General features: G+C 37.6%; 1 protein-coding gene across 2 annotated transcripts; it reads right to left on the bottom strand.

The window, feature by feature from the left end:
- Positions 1–1,531: 1,531 nt before the first annotated feature.
- On the bottom strand, positions 1,532–14,634 carry TMEM267 (transmembrane protein 267). Of its 2 annotated transcripts, XM_043992487.1 has the most exons (4): positions 14,498–14,634; positions 10,456–10,572; positions 7,866–8,253; positions 1,532–3,560 (listed from the first exon to the last, which is right to left on the bottom strand). In XM_043992487.1, exons 3-4 carry the CDS (start codon positions 8,187–8,189, stop codon positions 3,225–3,227), a joined length of 660 nt encoding a protein of 219 aa, XP_043848422.1. In that variant the 5' UTR covers positions 8,190–8,253; positions 10,456–10,572; positions 14,498–14,634; the 3' UTR covers positions 1,532–3,224. The 2 variants fall into 2 exon arrangements, with proteins under 2 accessions (XP_043848422.1, XP_043848512.1); XM_043992577.1 differs by lacking the exon at positions 10,456–10,572.
- Positions 14,635–20,442: the final 5,808 nt, after the last annotated feature.

Raw genomic sequence — 20,442 nt, 5'->3', positions numbered from 1 at the left:
GCCTCCATGGGCAGTATCCTCCTTCAGAAGAAGGGGAATTAGAGCTTCTAGGGGCAATTGATATCCAGAAGAGGCAGACAGCACAGATCCACACACACACACATATATAGGCAAATGGGGAAAAATGATCATAGGAAGGGCAAGGAGTAATAAAGAACTGCATAATCAAGGACACAGAAATTTCTACTCTGAAATAGTACTTCTATGCTCTCTATCTCCTGTAGGAATGGATCCTAAGTTAAGCACAACAGAAAAAATGGTGGGAAGAGGCCAAATCTCTGAGAAAATAACAAAGTCAGTGCTTACAGGAGGGAAGTTAAATGAAGCCAAAGGATTTTCCTTCTGAGTGGCAGATATAACATGGATTACGGTAGTAATAGATAAAGACAGGTACAAGTATATGTTAGTAGCAAAGGGTGAATACTATATTGGCAGAGTTATTGCTGTTGTGAAAATTTGTAAGTCCAAGAAAGGAAAGAAACAGCAAAGTCTCGAAGTCGTGGAAAATAACTTTAGTGAAAAAGGGTACTGGTCTCATACTAAAGCTAGTCAGTCAGGGGTAAGACCTGAAAGACCCAGAGCCTGGGGCTCAACAGGGTTTTATACCCCTATAGGGCTTAACTGATCAGACAAACTTCTCCGAATTAACAATTAATCATAGGTTGATCACTGGTCATCCAAACTTATTACCCAATTTGCTTGCTATATATAGAAACTGCCTCTTGCTGGAGTCATAATCTGCCATCAATCTTCTTGCTGGAGTTACCTCCAGCAAGACTTAATCCTGTAACATTGCTAATCATATGGCATTGGTATTATCTCTGCTGGTATCTGTTTTATCTAATCCATTATTATTGACTTAATCTACTAATAAAATATCTAAATATAGGAAATCACAATTTTAGTTGATATACTGATTATTACCATAGTTAAATCTCTTATAACTAAAGGGTGTGGAAAATCTCACTCACATTGCCTAAGAATGTTTTGGGTTTCTTTTTGTTTGTTTGTTTTTTGCGGGGCCATGGGGGTTGAGTGACTTGTCCAGGGTCACACAGCTAGTAAGTGTAAAATGTCTGAGGCCACATTTGAACTCAGGTACTCCTGAATCCAGGGCCAGTGCTATATCCACTGCGCCACCTAGCTGCCTCTGCCTAAGAATGTTTTAAAATAGTAAACACACATTCAGGCAAAGCACAACCCCGACTCTTCAAATGGAATATTGAGGAGTCGGGGTTGGCACAAAGTATCTCACTGGGATCTAACAAAGTCACAGCTACAACAATGGAATTCAATTCAGCGTGGGAGGAGGGGACCTTGAGAGATGTAGAGAAACAGCTGCCCTATTCAACCTGTAAGAGGTAACAACTACAACTTCCATAGAATAATCAAAGGAAGAAACTATGGTGGAAAGACAAACCAACCCAAACCTGCTCTTAATTAGTAAAATTGTCACTTAACCAGAGCACCATTTTCAAAGCTATCCCCAATCCAAATAATTTAAGAAATAAGAAAGAGACAAACGCCAATGTAACATTCTTTAATGACAGGCTGTATTTTAATTCCAATCTGGTTTGAAGAAAGAAAAATATGAAGTATTTTAAAACTTAATTAAAAAGAAAGTAAACAAAAGAATAACCCTGCTTTGATTGATTCATTTCTGAAAATAGGTTATTTTTCCTCTTTGGGAACAAGGGAAGAATAAAGGGTGTCCTGTTTCAATGATGAACTTAAATGAATTAGAATCTGGGTAGACCTTAATGATAATTTACTGAATTTGGTGTTATATTTTAAAAATCTACTTTTCTCAAGTAGGCTCCATGAATCATTCATAATTTCTCACAGATTAAGGCACACATCATTATTGGCATTATAGTTCACATATCCGTAAGAAAATATAAATAACATCTGAAGACAATGGATTTTGTGTGCAGTAAAGTGTATCATGTGACCCTGAATGCACTGACCTTCAGGAAGGTAGCAATAAACTGAAAGTAAATCCAAGAGTTACAGTTGTTCATTTCTCCTTTAAACTTAACCAGTTTAACAGACGCTGATTTAAAGGAATATAGCAAAAAATAAGTTTCCTTAAGCTAGACTATTTTGGAAAAATTTATACTTTTCCTTTTAAGTAGCAAGCAATTTAGTTTTTCTTAATCATTTGATACATTATTTTGACAAATCATATAAACAAATTGATGGCAACTGGAATAGCCTTAATGGCATATATGTGATCCTATATTTAATATTACATTATTAGTGGTTATGCTTATAGATCAAAGGTCAGTTAAAGTTCCACTGACATACCCAAAAAATCCATTTAACTATTATTCTGTAAACAGTGTAGACATATTCATATCTAGTAGTAGTAGTAGTAGTAGTATTGCTCTTAAAACAGATAAAACCCCTGTGCATGGGATTCATGGGCAAAAGGTCTCAATAGACAATACTTGGATAAAATATTATTATAACCATTACATTATAGCTAATACTTTATTGTAGCAGGAATGTATTTCCTGAAATAATGAATTAATTCTAACATTAGATAATATCATTCATGAATTCCAACTTCCCCGATACCATCTACAAATCCCTCCCAATATCCCATTTAGATAAACTAATTCTTTCCTAAGTTAACAATTAGCACCTGGCAAGTTGTATTTTCAGGCAAGATAAAAATTCAGAATAAATACTAGCAGTCATATTTACATAAAAACAGCATTCAATTTTAGTTATTTCAGTGCTTCAAGATTCACAGGAGTTAAGTAGCTCAATATAATGTTAGCTGTCTAGAACTTGGGCAACCTAGACCCTGAGCTTCTTTTCAGAAGGAAATAGGCTGCTCAAAAGTATAATTCTCCAAAATTTCAATTCAAATCAACTCAACAAATATGGAAGATTGCTTGGAAATGGCCCCTTAAAATTCTTTTATGGAAACAATCATGACTTAAATAATAAATAAAACAAAAACCCAAAATGCTGATAAATAAAGCAAGAAAAACTGAACAGGGTATAAAAAAGCTGCATTAGAAGAAACAAAAGAACTGTATAAATGAGATTCTTCACATTAAAATCATTTTGTTTATCATGCAAAACAATTATAGATCCAAAGTAACTAAACAATTGCTGCAGAAGTGACATGTATTTAAAAATTCACTTCAATGATAAGTACATTCAATGATTACTTTTAAACAGTGTTCTCCAAAAGTTGCCACCTGCTTTCCTTAGACATCAATATGCATTCCATGTTTTATAGACATCATCTCTCTGGTCCCTGTTAGATACATAATGAATGAACATAAGTGAGGTAAAGATGCTGTGATTGTCACATAGAGCCAATATGGCAGGGGAGAAGTTTTTCCAAAAGGGCAAATCCATAAGCCATGACGAATTCCATCCCGAACATGGTGAGAAGTCCAAGATATAAATAACATCCAGGGAAGAAAGCACCATGAGTCTTTGAGCCGGAAAAGGTGCATAATCAACTTTAGTGTCAGAACTACAATAGGGATCAGAGTAGAACAGTGGAGAAAAGGCCTGTGTGGAAGGTTCAAAGCAGCCTGGGGGGAAAGAAAAAGAAGTATCAGGTATTGTTTCTATAAGATATTTACTGGTTACTTTCCAGTTTCTTAACTGAAGTACTGAGTAAAACTTTTTCTCTGTTGGTCTCATTCCAACCACCCTAATACATGAATCAAAACTACTATATACACAGAAAGGCAGGCAATATGTAATATGGGAGCCATTTTCTTACTTAAATAATCAGATTTGAGGAAAAATATGGAATAATTACATTTTACACATAGAAGATAGATTTAACAGAAACGCCTGATTTTTAAAGTATTTCTAGAATCTCCCCTTTGTTTGGTACGAGCACAAAGCAAGTGGGGCAGTAGATAGAGCACTGGGCCTGAAGCTGAAAGGACCTGAGTTCAAATGTGACCTCAGACACTTACTAGCTCTGTGACCTTAGGCTAGTCCCTTAACCCCAATTGTCTTAAACGTCCAAGGCCATCTCCAGTTGTCCTGATAACATATCTTGCCACTGGACCCACATGGCTCTGGAGGAGAAAGTGAGGCTGGTGACTCTGCACAGCCCTTCCTCACTTAAATCCAATTCAATGCAAGTCATGACATCTGTCCTCTTTGAGAACAAAAGTCAAACAACAATAAACAAACAAACAAAATCCCATGTCTTTATATTCTTTAAAATTATTGAGGACCCCAAGGTGCAATATTTACTATATTAGAAATTAAAATTGATAACATTTTAAATTATTAAAAATAACAATAAGCCTATTACATGTCAACATAAGTAGTAAAACCTTTATTTCCAAAACAAAAAAATTGTGAGAAAAATGTCATTGTTTTACAAATTTTTGCAAATCTCTTTAATGTCTAGCTTAATAGAAAAAGGTTGGATTTCCACATTTGCTTCAGCATTTGATCTGTTGAAATATGTTGTTATGGTTGCAGTATATGAAAAAAAATCTGATCTCACACAGGTATGTAATTGGAAAAGGGAGGAGTATTTTAATAGGCAACATTTTAATATTATTATAAAATAGTATTGACTACGAAGTCCCTTTGAAAGGGTCTTGGGGACTCCCAGGGATCCTAGGACCATACTTTGAGAACTGCTGACATAGAGCATGAAAGGTGTAATTCAAAATCCTCTTTGAAACAAATACAAATAAGTGATATCACATTGCTTGCCTTCTCAAAGGACAGAGGAAGAATGGGCAAGAATTTGGAACTCAAAAATTTTAAAAACATGAATGCTAAAAATAAATAAATAATCAATTTTATTTTTTAAAAAAGAAGAAACAAATACAAATAAAGAATAATAGATTTAACTTGGAGATTTTATTTCCAATGGGAAGTAAAAGTTACCCTTGGTGTGAGAAAAAAAAAATCTGGGCCTATTATTGAGTGTTTATAGAATCCTATGGTTATGTTGGTATGTTTGGACATCTATCAACCACTTAGCTTCCTGCTATTTTATAGCCAGAGATGGCAATTTTCTATGACTATTTAAAGTTTGTTGCTATTCACTCATGTTGCCCTTCATTTTAAATAGAGGATCTAGTTGTTAATAGATATGAAAAGAAACAACAAAGAACTTATTTCCAGATTTCTTGCTATAATATTAATATACAACTTGTTTATAGGCAAATCATAAGTAATGAATAAATAAGAGTAGGTTATGGTAAAAATAAATATAAAGACCACTACTAAAAAAAAAATTAAAGAAATCTTTGGTGATATTTATTGCTGATGAACTATGCCATCTACTGGTAAATGTGAAGGAAATGATTTTCAGTATTCTACTCTGAAGAAATCAAAGGATTGGTATAATATTTACCCTGATGAAAATTAACTGCTAGATGAGTCATGATTTTATAATGGTTTTAAACAAACAAACAAAAAGGTTAATTAAAAAAACTAAATCAACATTTGAATATTTACTTTGTACAAAGTATTATAATAAGGATCACAAATTAAAATAATTTCTAAATATTTAATTGTGAAATTAATCTATCATATTACTTTTTTGGGTTTTTTTTGTTTGTTTTTGCAGGGCAATGAGGGTTAAGTGACTTGCCCAGGGTCACACAGCTAGTTAAGTGTCAAGTGTCTGAGACTTGTTTTGAACGCAGGTCCTCCTGAATCCAAGGCCAGTGCTTTATCCACTGCTAACTAGCTGCCCCCATATTACTTTTAAAAAGAAAAAATCCCTTAATCTACCCCAGGCTTTAAAACATATTACAAATTGGTTATCATCAAAATAGTTACTGGATAAAAAATTGAGAAAGAAGTCAGTGGAACAGAATAAAGATACCAGATATCTAACCAAATGTATAAAACAAGATTAGTCTTTGATAAATTAAGAAAAAAACTGGAGAAAAGATTAATTATTTAACAATTGTCCCTGAAAAAATTGGTTAATAATTTAGTGGAAAATGGCTTTGGACACACGTTTCATATCATATACTTTAGTGAATTTCAGCTGGATGATAGGCAACCATTCTTTAAAAACTATAAAAAGAATGGGAGAAAATGGAACAATACATTGCTAGGGACTGGAAATGATTTTTTCTATTAAACAAATACAAGAAATTATTAAGGACAAGATAGAAGTCCTTAAAATATTTGAATAAAAATTCTGTACAATAAAAACAAAATAATCAAAAGAAAAACAACAAATTGCACATTTATATAAACTGTAACAGATGAAAACCTGACATCTAAAATATATAAAAAGCTGTTAAAATTTACAAAAGTAACTAACTCCAAGTGTACAATGGATAGTCAAAGGATATAAACAGATAATTTTCAAAAGGAAACACAAATTGACAAACATCTCTTGAAAAACTACTCAATCTTACTAATGATCAAAGATGTTTATATAGAGGGGGAAAAAAAGGTCAATAATTTCAAACAGAAATAATGAAAAAAACAGGAATGATGGGGGTCTGGAAATAACAGATTTCAATTTATGCTATAAAACAATAATTGTCAAAAGTATTTTGGTAGTGGTTAAAAACAGAAACAACAAATTAGTTCTATGATACTCAGAAACAACCAAACATAATAGTACTATGTTTGATACATCCAAAGACACCAACTACTGGAGTTAGGACTTAAAAGATGCTGGTATAACTTGAAAGCAATCTGGCAGAAATTAGTTTTAGACCAACATATTATATTATATTCCACAATAAACTCCAAGAGGATATATGACCCAAATATATGTTCTTGTCATAGAAAAAAATGAAGGGAAGACTGCTATTAAACAATGAATTTGTCTCACCATTATGGAAATTAATTTGAACTATCCAAAAGTTTATTCACTGAATATACATATCTTTTGAGCCACATATCAGTACATTGCATGTACTCCCAAGGTAAAAAACTGAGGGAAATGACCCATCAGTACAAAAAGGATTTCTAGCAATACTTTTTGTTATAGCAAAGACCAACTGTGTGAAAGTTAAACAAATTGTGGTATGTGAATGTAACTAAATATTATTGCACCACAAGAAATTATAACTATGACAGTTTCTGAGAACCTTAGGAATACCTGTATAAGTGCTTTGGAGAAAAATGAGAAGAAATGGAGAACAATTTACAGTATGACTACTGTCAAGGATAACAACTCTCAGTTTTCAGAACTAGGATTAATGCAGTGATCATGATTTTAAAAGACTGAAGATGAAACATGCTTTCCCTCCTTTAGCAGAGCAGTGATGGATTTAAAGTTTAAAATGAGACTTATCTTTTACCACAGGGCCAAGATAATTATTTGATTTGCTTCTCTATAGTTATAATTATAGAGGAAGGCTTCTATTTAGAGGGAGGGGAGAGTTAGTTGGTAATGGATGAAATGAAAGAAAGAAAGGAAGGAAGGAAGGAAGGAAGGAGGAAAGGAAGAAGGCAAGGAAGGAAGGAAGAAAGAGAACAGTATCAACAAAATATTTTAAAATACAAAGAAGAATCTATAGAAGAAGTTCAAAAGGAGACACAAACAGTTAGATAGTATAGTTTATGCAACAAGCTTACAATTTTATATACTATCTCTACTTTGTTCCTTGAGTAACGAAATGATTGTTGACTAAGTTTATAACACCAAAAAAATGATGGGGTTGGATTTTTAAAAAAACATCTCTTTGTGTATTTTGAGCTGTTATAAATTCTGTGTAATGATTATTTTTATAACTATGTCATTATTATAAAGTAATTGAAAAGAAAAAGACAATCAAAATAAGACTTATGTTTTTAAGAACTGATGAGAAGAACACATAGCTGAGATTATTGGGGGTAAAGGGAAGGATAAGAAGAAAGTGAAATAATATGTTTCTTACCTTTAAAGATAGAGATCCAGCTAGAAAAAAATGGTCCACATCAATAAAAGAGGCTAAAAATCCAGCCAAAATTACTTCTCCGAAATCACTCTTCTTTTTGAGTCCAATTACTATTGCCCATGACCACATTCCAATTATACCATGCACTGCATTATCAGAGAGAGCTCTAAGCCAATCATTTTGCTGAATGAAAGAAAACTGAAAAAGTCTATCTGCTACAAAGCAGAATAAACCTAAACCAAGGCTAGAAATGACAGAGAGAGTGCTAAATGTCTGGAGGAGAGCAAAGGTCTTTTCTGTCTCAGTTGCCATCACAGTTGACATGTGGCTGTATTTTAAATGCCATCAGGAAACTCATAATCTATTGTCGTTTACACACTCACGTATCCTGTAACAGAATGTATAAAACACAATTAACATTTGGGCCAATATTTACTCTTACACATAATATATTATTATGATAAAAGACAACATGGCATATGATAGACAGAGGGCCAGCCTGGGACCCAAGAGGACCTGGGTTCAAGTTCTGCCTCTGACATATACTGGCTACAAGACCCTGAACATTTGTTTAATCTTAAAATTTAAACTTAAATTTAATCTCTCAACTCCCTCAGGAAATAACTTCTAAGACTATAAATTTCAGGGTAATTGTTGGTATGCATTGATTGGGAAAGGGAATATCATAACTGGAAGCTCCCTCTACCAGTGAAATCACAGGTCCAATAAAAATAGTCATAAATATGAGATCTATATTCCTATCATGAACCTCTCTGCTGGCCTCTGAATTAAACTCACTTTTAATTCTTCATAGGTTGTTGTAGTCTATGTTTTGCTAGCATATAAGAATACTGGTTACTATTAAACAGTTAGGTCTTTACTTTCCTGGAAACTCAGAGTCAATAGAGGAAATGTATAATTTCTTGAAGGTAATCCAACGTATTCTACTCCTTCCTTCTGTTCAACTCTTGGACCCAACTCACTGTCCATCTATATTGCTATCCAAGATATGTATAATTATGGACAAACTTTACAAGTTGTCTATCTATACATATGTGGCTTTATGGGTAACAGTCTCCATCCACTGGTTTCTCTTGTGTGGATCGACAGGCCAAATAGCTATAAATATGAATAATTCTCTAAAGATGCACAGAACTCTTGGTCATGCTGCAGTGGTCAAGTATAGCATGCAAAGTTTAAGTGCACTGAGATTAACATACTTCTCCAATATTCTTACTGAAAGGTAGTACAGTATAATGTATGGGGGGAAGGGAATAAACATTTATATGGTGCCTACTATGTGCTAGGAACTGTGTGCTAAGTGCTTTTTGTAAAAAAACAAATATTACTTCATTTGATCCTCACAACAACCCTGAGAGGTAGGTGCTGTTGTTATCTCCATTTTATGGCAGAAGAAACTAAGGCAAACAGAAGTTAAGTGACTTGCCCAGGGTCTGAGGCCAAATTTGAACTCGGGTCTTCCTGACTTGAGGCCCAAGGCTCTATCCACTGTGCCACTGGAGTACTGGATTTAGAATCAAAAAGATCTGGGTTTGAATCCTGCTTCTTCATATATCACCTCTGTGACATAAGTGCTTAATATGTGATCAAAAACTACTTAATTTCTCTGAGGCTTTATTTTCATCATCTAAAAGTGATAAATTAAATAGTTAATTAAATTAATAAACAAAAAAGGGTAATAATACCCATGTATATAAAATACTGTGTAAAACTTCAGGTGCTACATAAATATCCCTAGGGTTGAAGCGTATTTTCAGGTACTATTAAGTTAATACTGACAAAGGGTCAATGGGTGCTTCAGCTTATTTTAAATACTGAGTCATTCTACATCTAAAAACCCTAGAGTTTGTCATCTCTTCAAATTATGTCACTGGCTTTTACTTCAAATTAAATCAGTGTAATATATGTTATTAATATAATTAAATTTGAAACAAATGCATAATGAAGCCAGGAAATACATAAAAATTTCACTGCATATATGTAAGACTGACTTGAACTACATCTAGTGACTCCTTTCTTTGATAGCTTCAAATGGGTGTCAGAGCTATAACTACAAATTTTTTTTCAGCTGAGACAAAAACATTTTGGGGGATGGAGAAAGGTGGCAGCAATAGTATCCTAGAGGGCAGTCTTACTAAAGGGGAGTTATATCAGGAGATGAGGCAGTCTGGTTCTAGAGTCCAATTTGTTGTCTCTGTGAAGGGCAAAGAGGGGGAAGGAGGGTTAGACAGAAGGAAAGCAGGGATTATATGGTGATGGGACCCAGATAATGGTGAATGGAGACAGATAAGGGGATAGGGAGTTGCTATGTAGCAAAGGCCAACACAGAACCATAAGGTTGGGGGACAGAATTGTCTAGACTATCACAGGGAAGAAGCACTCTTCCTCCATGTCAGTGACCAAAGACAAAGCCTCAGCTACCCAGTCCTAGTAATGTCCATAATTTGTGCTAGATAAGCAATTTAAGAAAACCCTGGATAACAAGTTTGTAAAGTAATTCCACAAATCTGTTTCATCTCCTCCTTTTATGATCCACTATTTAACAAACCACAAAATTTTTAATACTAACCTTAAATCTACGTTAGGGTTGCAGACGCCAAAAGGGTCTGGTAGCTGATGTGATGTCATGAGGGTATGAACTAGAACATCATTTAACATAAGAAACCGAGACCCAGTTTAATGGGAACTAAAACAGAAAAAGAAAACATAAAAATGCTTACTTATAAGAACCCAGTGACAGAAGAGAGCTGTCCGATATCTGTGTCTTATAGACAGAAATAGGGATGATTTTACCTTGCTTGCATTGGCTTTCTACAATGGCTTTTGGCAGCCACCACTAAGATGAATAGAAATTCCAAGTAGCTTTAGTTGGTGTGGTTGTAGATTAGTATTGGTATTGGGACTGACTCGACAGTTCTAACAGCATAGGATTTGAATTTTTTTCCCTTTCTCCCCAACTCTCCCTTCCCTGCTCATGGTTGAAATGGGAAAAGTGAAGGATACAGAGAAATTGGGGAAGGGATCTGAACACTTTGTACCTGTCAGGAGGTGTGGAATGAAAGCTGCCAAAAGAAGTTATAATGGACTGTTCACATGTTCATTCACACATTTCACAACTACTTATTAAGTGCCTACTATCTGCAATGTGTTATTAGTAGCACACAAATATAACAAAGACTCCGGTCCAGTCTTAAAGTACCTTATAATCTAAAAGTAGACCCTGAATACTACAACTACATATAATGGTAATCTGCTTTATGGTTCTTAGTGTGGAGAAGTTACCAATTCAACCCCATTCCTGTCTTTTCTCTCTAAGATAGTTACTGGCTTTAACAGTCTTTTTTTTGTGGTTCTGAGAACACCAGGGAAAAGTATGGTGGCAAATTTATATGAACTAAATCTCTGACCCATGACCCAAAGTATCAGGTATTATAATCTTAAGCACTTTTTGAAGGACCATTTATCCAAGAATCTTTAAGATTTTTCCAAAAGATCATTTTACACAAAAAGAGAAATTATGGCTTGTGAATTTCCCACAATGACATAGCTAGTCATTAGCTATAAAATAGCAAAAAAGAATTGTTTTTATTTTAATAGAATTATGACAATAGGACCAGAGATTTAAAAAAATCCTTATGGGTGATTTGTTTTAATTTTTTAATTTTTAATTTTTTTAGTGAGGCAATTGGGGTTAAGTGACTTGCCCAGGGTCACACAGCTAGTAAGTGTTAAGTGTCTGAGGCTGGAGTTGAACTCAGGTCCTCCTGACTCTAGGGCTGGTGCTCTATGCACTGCACCACCGAGCTGCCCTCCTTTTTCTTTTTTTTTCTTTCTTTTTTCTTTCTTTTTTTTTTTTTGTTTTGGTTTTGTTTTGGTTTTTTTAGTGAGGCAATTGGCCTTATGGGTGATTTGAAGTCCAACTTTTGATGAATTTAACTTCTCTGATTTTGGGGGAATATGTGTTCATCTGAAAAAAAAAAGGTTAATACACATTTCCTCTACTTATCTTTTTTGTATTAGTCCAGCAATACTTCTGTTTTTCTTCCTACTCTTTATCATGCTTTTCCTCTCCTGATCCTTCTCTTTCTACATCCATTAGCTATCCATGGGTTAAAATATCAATGCTATGCAGATGAACTCTATATCCAGCCTTAATTACTTTCTAAACTCCAATCCTAAATCACTAAATGCCTGTTGATTATTTCCACTTGGATTTCCCATCAGCATCACAACTTTAATATGTCTTAAATGGAACTTCCCTGATAAAACTGCTCCTCCAACTTTTCCTAATTCTGTTGGGGGCATCATCGCCATCCTTCTAGTCATTCCAGTTCACTTAATCAGGGATATCTAAAACTCTTCTTTTTCATTGATATCCTCATTCAAACAGCTCCTAAGTCTTTCAGCTCTATCTTCTTTTGCAACTGTCATCCTCTTCTCTCCACTTTGAGTCAACTACTCACCCTAGTTCAAACTTTATCTTTTTCGAACTGATATAATACTCTCCAATTTGTTTCTCTGATTTCATTTCCCCCCATTTCCAATTCTTTTTTTTTTTCAGGGCAATGAGGGTTAAGTGACTTGCTCAGGGTCACACAGCTAGTGTCAAATGTCTGAGGTCGGATTTGAACTCAGGTCCTCCTGACTCCAGGGCCAGTGCTCTATTTACTGTGCCACCTAGCTGCCCCCTCCAATTCATTCTTTTTTTTTTTTTTTTTGTCGGGGCAATGAGGGTTAAGTGACTTGCCCAGGATCAACACAGCTGGTATCAAGTGTCTGAGGCTGGATTTGAACTCAGGTCCTCCTGAATCCAAGGCCTGTGCTTTATCCACTGCACCACCTAGCTGCCCCCAATTCATTATTATGGCCAAAATAAACCTAAGGTATAAGTCTAACTATATCATGTAGCCCTGTTCATTAATAGCTTCCTGTTCTGCAGTATTGCACTGAAAACCCTCCAAAATCTAGCTCTAGCTTCCCTTTCTAGACTTATTTCAATTATTTCACTTCATTTAGTCTACCTTCTGCTCAAACCAATCAATATTTGTTCCTTCAACTTACACTCCTTTGGCTGATTTGTCTTTGCACAGGCATTCTCTTCTCATCTCCACCTGTAATTTTATTCAAGGCTCACCTTGATTCTACCACTTAAAGGAAGATTCTCCTTATCTCCCTAGTTTCTAGTGCTAAATTACCTAGTACTTATCATTATGTTTACATAATATAGCCCTCAATAGAATATAAGCCTTTGAAGGCAAAGACGGAGGCAGCATAGTGGCAGGAATACAGGATCTGAAGTCAGAGGACCTAGGTTTCAAATGACATCTCTGACATTTTTTACTTGTGTGACCTTGGGCAAGTCACCTAAGCTCCCAAGAACTCAGTTGCCTTCTCTGTAAAATGAAGGGGTTGGACTAGGTAGCTTTTGAGGTCCTTCCAGTTCTAAGGAATCTATAATTCTATGACTGTTTTTCATTTTTTGTCCTTGTAGCCTCAGTGCCTAGTAACAGTGTTTTGCACACAGAAGGTGCTTAATAAATAACTGGGGAATCGAAGTTTATAATTATAAACATCCTTTCCATCGATTACTCCCAAAGGAATCTGAAAGAAGGCTTTTGAATCTCAAATTTTGATAAGCATGCCATCTATGTATCTTTACTAAGTTGTGCAGAGTGTCCCAAAAGTCTTGGTGGAGTCTTAGGCTGGAATATCTTTAATAGCTTAAAACTGCATAAAGACTTTTGGAACAACCTGTATATAAACAGCACAGAGGCAAACACAACCCTTGGGAATTCTAATCTCTATTAGTTCTCTCACTCCTTCCAAAATATCCGAGGTGGTCCTAGCCTCCTTTCAGCAGGTTTCCGTGAGAGTAACTGATAAAAAGGATATTTATAAACTTTGTGATGTTTCAGGTTCAAGTGTGAAGCATGTTCTCAAAGCCAATCCTCCAGAAGAGCAGTGAACTTCGAAAATGATTGTTTTAAAACGGGGGGGGGGGGGGCGGAGAAGGAGACCAGGAGGTGTCAAGATTCAATTAGCATTTCCGCTCCTTGGAGAAAAGAGCACCCAGGGGTTTCTCATACCTAGTTCTCAGCCAATTAACTTCCACAGCTTCTCCTGCAGCCTGAGGGGATGGGAGGTGGCTGAGATGGGGGGAGGGGGGCAGTCGTGGAATTCCACCCCCCCCCCAGGGAGTAGGGGAGGCAGGGAGAGCAGTCAGTCTCACGCTCAGCCTAGACAGTGCTGGACAGCTCCCGGGGCTGCGGACGCCGGGACCCAAGGAGCCCAGCCTGCCCGGACCCGCGCCAGAGCCGGACCCAAGCGGAATCTGACCGCAACCTCCTCCTCAGAGAGAGGTAGAGCCCGAGGCGGAAAAGGGCTCAGGTGCCGCTCCCCGCTCCGGCTTCGGGGCTTCCCCGCCCTCCCAGCCTCTGGGGCGACCCCGGGACCTTCGGCTCCAGACTCTTCCCCGATCCCCAGCCCTCCCTCCGCCCGGCGACGTCCGCGGTTGCCCCAGGCCCGTCCGGCTCGAAGCCGACAGGGTCCAGGGGGAGCCGCCACCCCGCCTGGGCGCGGAACCGCCCTCCCGCCCGGCCGCGCCCACCGACCGAATGACTGTGGCGTCGTCCGTCTGTCGGTCCACGGCCCCAGGAGCGAGTGCAACTTAGTTCGAGCGGAGCCGAACCCGCGGCTCGACAGCTGCGCACCAGCGAGACGAGCGGAGCCAGCTAGAGGAGCTTCGGCAGCGGGCTGACGCTGCGCCGCCCAGGGGCCGACGGGATACCTGGCTGTGCTCCGGAGAGAAGGAGGGTGAATAAGGGAAGGAAGGGGGAGGAGAAAGAGAGGAAAGGAGAGAGTTGGAGGGAAATAAGAATGAGGTGGATAGGAGAGGGAAAGGGAGGAGGGGGAGGGGGAGAGGAGAAAATGGAGGAAAGAGAAGGGGAGGAGGAAGAAGGGAGATGAAGGGGGAGGAAAAGGCTATCTAGTGACACTGTCTCTGAGAGGCTACGAACTTTTAACTCTTCTCGTTCTAAATCATGAACCTTATCTTCCAATAAGTCCTCCTCTGTGCCATCCTCCCTCCTCTATGCCCACCTTTGCATTGAAGTCTCCAAGTTTAGTTTGGAGAGTCTTAGAGGCTTCATAAAATGTACAGATGTTGACAGCCCTTGCCCTCGAACATCTGGCTTTCGGGGGCGGGGGGGAGGGAAGGGAACGGCTGGCTCACGGAGAAGTAAAAACACACACTATATACAAATTAAAGTTTCAATGGTGTTCCTGGCAGTCTTGATGCTTATGTTTATCAGGGACACTGCAAAGTGAGGACCAGATCCCATGAAATGTTTCTTGTTCCCTTTGGGACCGTGGTGGAAGCAGCTCTGCCAGTTTTACCTCAGAGAGAGGGGTGGTGGTCTGAGGAGAACCCGTGAGCCATTGACAGCAAGCATTTTTTTAAGAGCCTGCTGCTTGGAGCCAGGCTGTCTGCTAAGCCCTGGGGATTCAAAGAAAGGAAAACAAAAATAGTCTCTTGCCCTCTAGGAGCTCACCAGTCTAAGGAGGGAGACGTTGTGCAAACAATTATATACAGAGGAGACATTTACGGGATAAAGTGAAGATGATCTTAAGCACTTCTTCATATTTTCTGATTGCTTTTATAGGGGGGATGGCTATTAATAATGTTTCTGAAGTATAGGCTGATTTCTTGGTTATGAGATCAGACGAGCCATCAACAGTTATATTGGTTTTTGCAGACTGTCCAAAATCTTTTACTCCGATTTCTAGGACTCCACCATTACTGAAGTTTGACTGAACAGGACTGAAGACTTCAAAATTTTTTCCTTTGCCTATTGTCCAGCCTATTGGTGATGAGCCTTTCCACACAGCTAGGCTGGTCTGAGCACAAGGTGTTTAATTATATATTCCTTTAGACTAAACACCCACAGTTGCTCCACTCCTTTTACAGGATATTTTCTAGGCTTTTCGCCATTTTGGTTTTCTTCTAGATGGCGTTAAAACGCGGTGCGCAGAATTGGAACACCCCAACTGTGAGGGCAGAATACAATGGTACTATCATACCCTTTTGCTCTGGACGATAATGCCTCTCAAGGAAGCTTAGGTCACCCTGGCTCCTATATTACCCTGTTAACTGATATTGAGCTTATAACCTAGAATGCTATAAGTCTTTTTCATATGAAATGTTGTCTGGTCTTATCACTCACATCCGGTGTTTGTGAAATTACTTTTTTGAACCCAAGTGTAGAACTTTACATTTCTTCCTATTTCAATTTCGTCATGCCAGATTGTTTCCATTGCTCAATCCTTGCTATTTTTGGATCCTGACTCTGTCATCTAACATGTTAACTATTACTCCTAGTTACATGTCATTTGCAAATCTGACAAGCATGTCCAATATGCCTTCATCTAAGTCATTCATAAAAAAATAGATCAAAGGCCTAGAGACCCCTGCCAAGGTGATGACTGCTTATTGGAATCATTTAACCAATTCTAAAATGATCTCACTGTACTATCACCTAACCCACATCTTTTCTTGAAATCTAGACTCTGAAATGTTTGTCAGATATATGTGATCTGTGTACCAAGCAGCTCTGGTACTCTGATATCTTTCAGGTATTATAAAAATCACATTTCACTTGATCTTAGTCCTCATCCATAAAATATGCAATCTATTTACTGGACAGTGCAGAAGGCTAGCACCACCTCCTCTTTTTTAAGCATCCTGTCCAGTCAGGCAAAAAACATTTATTTAGCACAAATTCTGTGCCACGTAGCTAGGTGGTAAAGTAGATAGCATGCCAGACCTGGAGTCAGGAAGACTCCTCTTCCTGAGTTCAAATCTGTCCTCAGGCACTTACTAGCTGTGACACCCTGGGCAAGTCAATCAATCCTGTTTGCCTCAATTTCCTCATCTGTAAAATGAGCTGGAGGAAATGACAAACCACTCCAGGATCTTTGCTAAGACCCAAAATGGGGTCATAGTCAGACGCGACTGAAAAACAACTGAACAACATGCTTTCAGCTGGGGATACAAATAAAATTAAAAACAAAGATAGTTCTTGCCCTAAAGGAGCTTGCAGAATAATTAGGAAAAACAATATACAATTTGTTGAAAGCAGTTTAAGGGAATATTCCAAAATTAGCAGAAATCCCAATCCACAATATATCAGGATGTATTCTTTCTCCAAGGGTCATTTATAGGATGAACACCAACAGCTTTTACATACCAGTTTTCCATCTGTTCTTGTTCTGGTGTCCTCCTGTCTGAAGGTTCCTTCCACTTTAAGGTAGGGACTTGTTCAAGGCCACAGGCTTTTTTCTAACTCCTACAGAATGACACTCAACGTTCCTTTGGCTTGTCCTTGTTTTGTCACTGAGATTTATATATATATGTGGGGGAGGGGGAGAGGGTGGTGGTACAGATCCTGATCCTATAATCATCTCAGCCTGGTATGCCCTGGTGATCTATACATCACATCCTACTTAGTGTGCCTTCCAGAGGACCACACCCTGATTCTGTAAGAGTTGCCAGTCCATCTCAGTTGATCCTCAATTCACTTCCATGAGATTCTAGGGGTATGTTACATAAATAAAACAAATGGAAATAATGCTTTCTGATAACTATCATGTATAGACAATTATTCAGAAACTGAAATCTCAAAGTGGGCAAAAACATAAAGTGAATACCTTGGCCTACTGGTAGCTTGTATCCCCACTGGGGAAAGGATGATTTCCAATAAAGGATAGGAGCTGGAATATAACTCATTCCTGCCAGAAAGAAGAGGAATTCTTCTTCCTTCCATCAATTACCTAGATATAGCTTATTTATCTTCACCGGAGAGGGAGAAAGTTTCTTGGAATAACTCAACAAAGTACCAAACATATAAGTGAAGGCTTCTTATTCTCCAAGATCAGACTGATTCTGGTTCATGACTAAAGGGGACTTCTTTATTAGTCAGGCCAAAGTTTGCACTAAGAAAATAGGCAGACCTTCAGCTATCTTGGGTACAAAGGCAAGGTCATTTCTTATAGAAGATCCTCTGAGTCTAAACCCCTAGATCCACAGGTTTTTATGTGTGTGGGGGCAAATTTTCATCTAGGCGTATACTTTGTGCATGTGGTACTTAATTGTTTAGCTGGGTTCTCCACCCCCACCTCTGTTCTGATAATTCCTTTCACCTTCAATATACAGCTTTTACCTAGTCACTACTGGGTTCAAAAACTTGCTCTTGCTTACATAAATCTGAACTCCTGTTTTGAGTTTCAATGCCTTCCTTAATTTAGCCCCATCCTACCTATACAACCATATTTTCCTCTCAGAAAGTATCATGGTGCAGTGGAACACTAGTCAGAGGACCTGGGCTATCCTGACTCTGTTACTTAATCTCTGTTTCACTTTGGTAAAGTCTCATCTCTCTGGATCTTCATTGCTTTATTTATAAAATGAAGGGGTTGAAGTAGAAGTTGTCTAGGAAAGATACCTTTTCCCTCCTCATTTATGATCTCATGATCAAAGAGAGTTTAATCTTCAACATGTACTTCAATCAGGTTAATTCCTTCACTATCCTATTTATGACAGTATCCCCTGGCTTTGCTCATATTATGCCCCTTGCCTATGGCGTCCTTTTCCCCTCTGATAATCCAAATCTTACCTAACTTGGTAGGGGCAACCCAAATCACACCGCTTTTAGGATGCCTTCTCTGGTTACTCCATCTCTCAATTTATTCATCAAATATTATAATGTATAAGTCATTATGTTAGATTTTTTAAAATGGTACTTCCTTCAACAAGCTCATACTCTAATATACAGAATGTGTTAAGAAAATATGAGGAAAAGATGACTTTTACCTGGGGGTATTAAGGAAGGCTTTGATGGAGAAGTAACACCTACACTGGGCCTTGAACGAAGAAAACTATTTCAAGAGGATGAGATGTGGAGAGAGTGTATTTCACATATGGAAGATAGCCTGCATATGTCTAAAGTGGTGAGAATGCAGAACAGGATCAAAAGATAATTAATAGTCCAATTTTGTCAGAATGTAGAGTGTGTGAGGGGTAGTAGTCTGAAATAACTGGAAATCTAGGTTGGGGCCAGATTATCGAGTTTTAAATGCCAAGCTAAAAAGTTTGGTACAGGCAATAGGGAGTCAGGCTTCTGGGTAGTGGAGTGACATAATCTGACCTGTGCTTTAGAAAGGTTATTTTGGCAACTATTTGAGGGTTAGATTGAAAAGGGAGTGACTAGACAAGAGGCAGAAAGACCAGGTAGGGGGCTCATTTGTCTGGGAGAGAATTGATAAGTATTTCAAGTAGGACAAAGGCATTCAGTGGAGTGAAGGTGGGGGAAAATCTCATTTTTTTCCCCTTCTCTGAATTCCTATAGCACTTCTAGTTTATATACCTTATCATGAGGAACTGTACTGTAATGGTTGATAATTATCTTAGTTATCTCTCTAGCTAGATTGTTAACTCTGTAAGGTTAGGGACTATGTCTTATATCTCAATACCCCTGAGTGCTTAGAACCTAGCACATAGTAGGTATTCAATAAATACTTGTTGATGAATAGACAAGTTCTAGGGCAACTGGAAGAGTGGCCTCCAACTATATTTGTTCTGAATGCCCTACCAAGTCCTGTCTTTCTAAATGGCAAGAGAATTTTTATTTGCAAATGAGGAAACAGATTCAGAGCTTAAATATCAACATCAAATTCAGAAAGTGGAGGCAGATACAGCAACTGTAATTGAATCAGAATTCTAGAAGTGAAAGGGACATTGGAGAATTAGAATCTTGCATTTTCCAAGTTCTAGCCTACTACTTAGGCAATATTGATATGTGAGAGATCTCTCCTATTTGACTGAATTTTCCTTTCAGTCATGAAATACCATTTACTACCTGTCAAATCCTGGGTCTTTTGTCAACAGATGAATTTATTCCATAAATAAAAGAATGCCAGGCAAAGCACACTTTAACTCAAACAGCTAAGTTAAAAAAAAGTCTTGGATCAAATTCCAATTTGGAATTTATTAACCAGAATATGTATTACTGTAAGACATGTTCTGGATAAGTAGAGAAGAGCTAACTTACTGAAAAACATTTTATTTCAGTAATCAATTTGTCATTGACTTAATAACAATTTGGCAAAACCTGTATGTCATGATAATTATAAGGGTAAGGAGGCTGAAACTACAAAATTCTAATTCAGTTTGAGTGTCTTCAAGTCCAGAAAGTAGTCCATTACTGGACTTCAGAGCACATATACTATATACATAGATGTTGAGTTTGACTGGCTCAGGAGTGTCCTTTGAAGTCTTAGTCACCTAGTTACCTCTATTACCATCATAATTGCTGTAGTTGCCACCCCCTGGTTCTTTATACACTGAAATGTCTGTTCTGATACTCAACTTTTTTTTTGTTTGTTTTTTGTTTTTTTTTAGTGAGGCAATTGGGGTAAGTGACTTGCCTAGGGTCACACAGCTAGTAAGTGTTAAGTGTCTGAGGCTGGATTTGAACCCAGGTACTCCTGAATCCAGGGCTGG

Source organism: Dromiciops gliroides, chromosome 1, assembly GCF_019393635.1.
Source record: "Dromiciops gliroides isolate mDroGli1 chromosome 1, mDroGli1.pri, whole genome shotgun sequence".
NCBI lineage: Eukaryota > Metazoa > Chordata > Mammalia > Microbiotheria > Microbiotheriidae > Dromiciops > Dromiciops gliroides.
The sequence above is the reverse complement of the archived record's forward strand: the minus strand, read 5'-3'. Positions and strand labels throughout refer to the sequence as shown.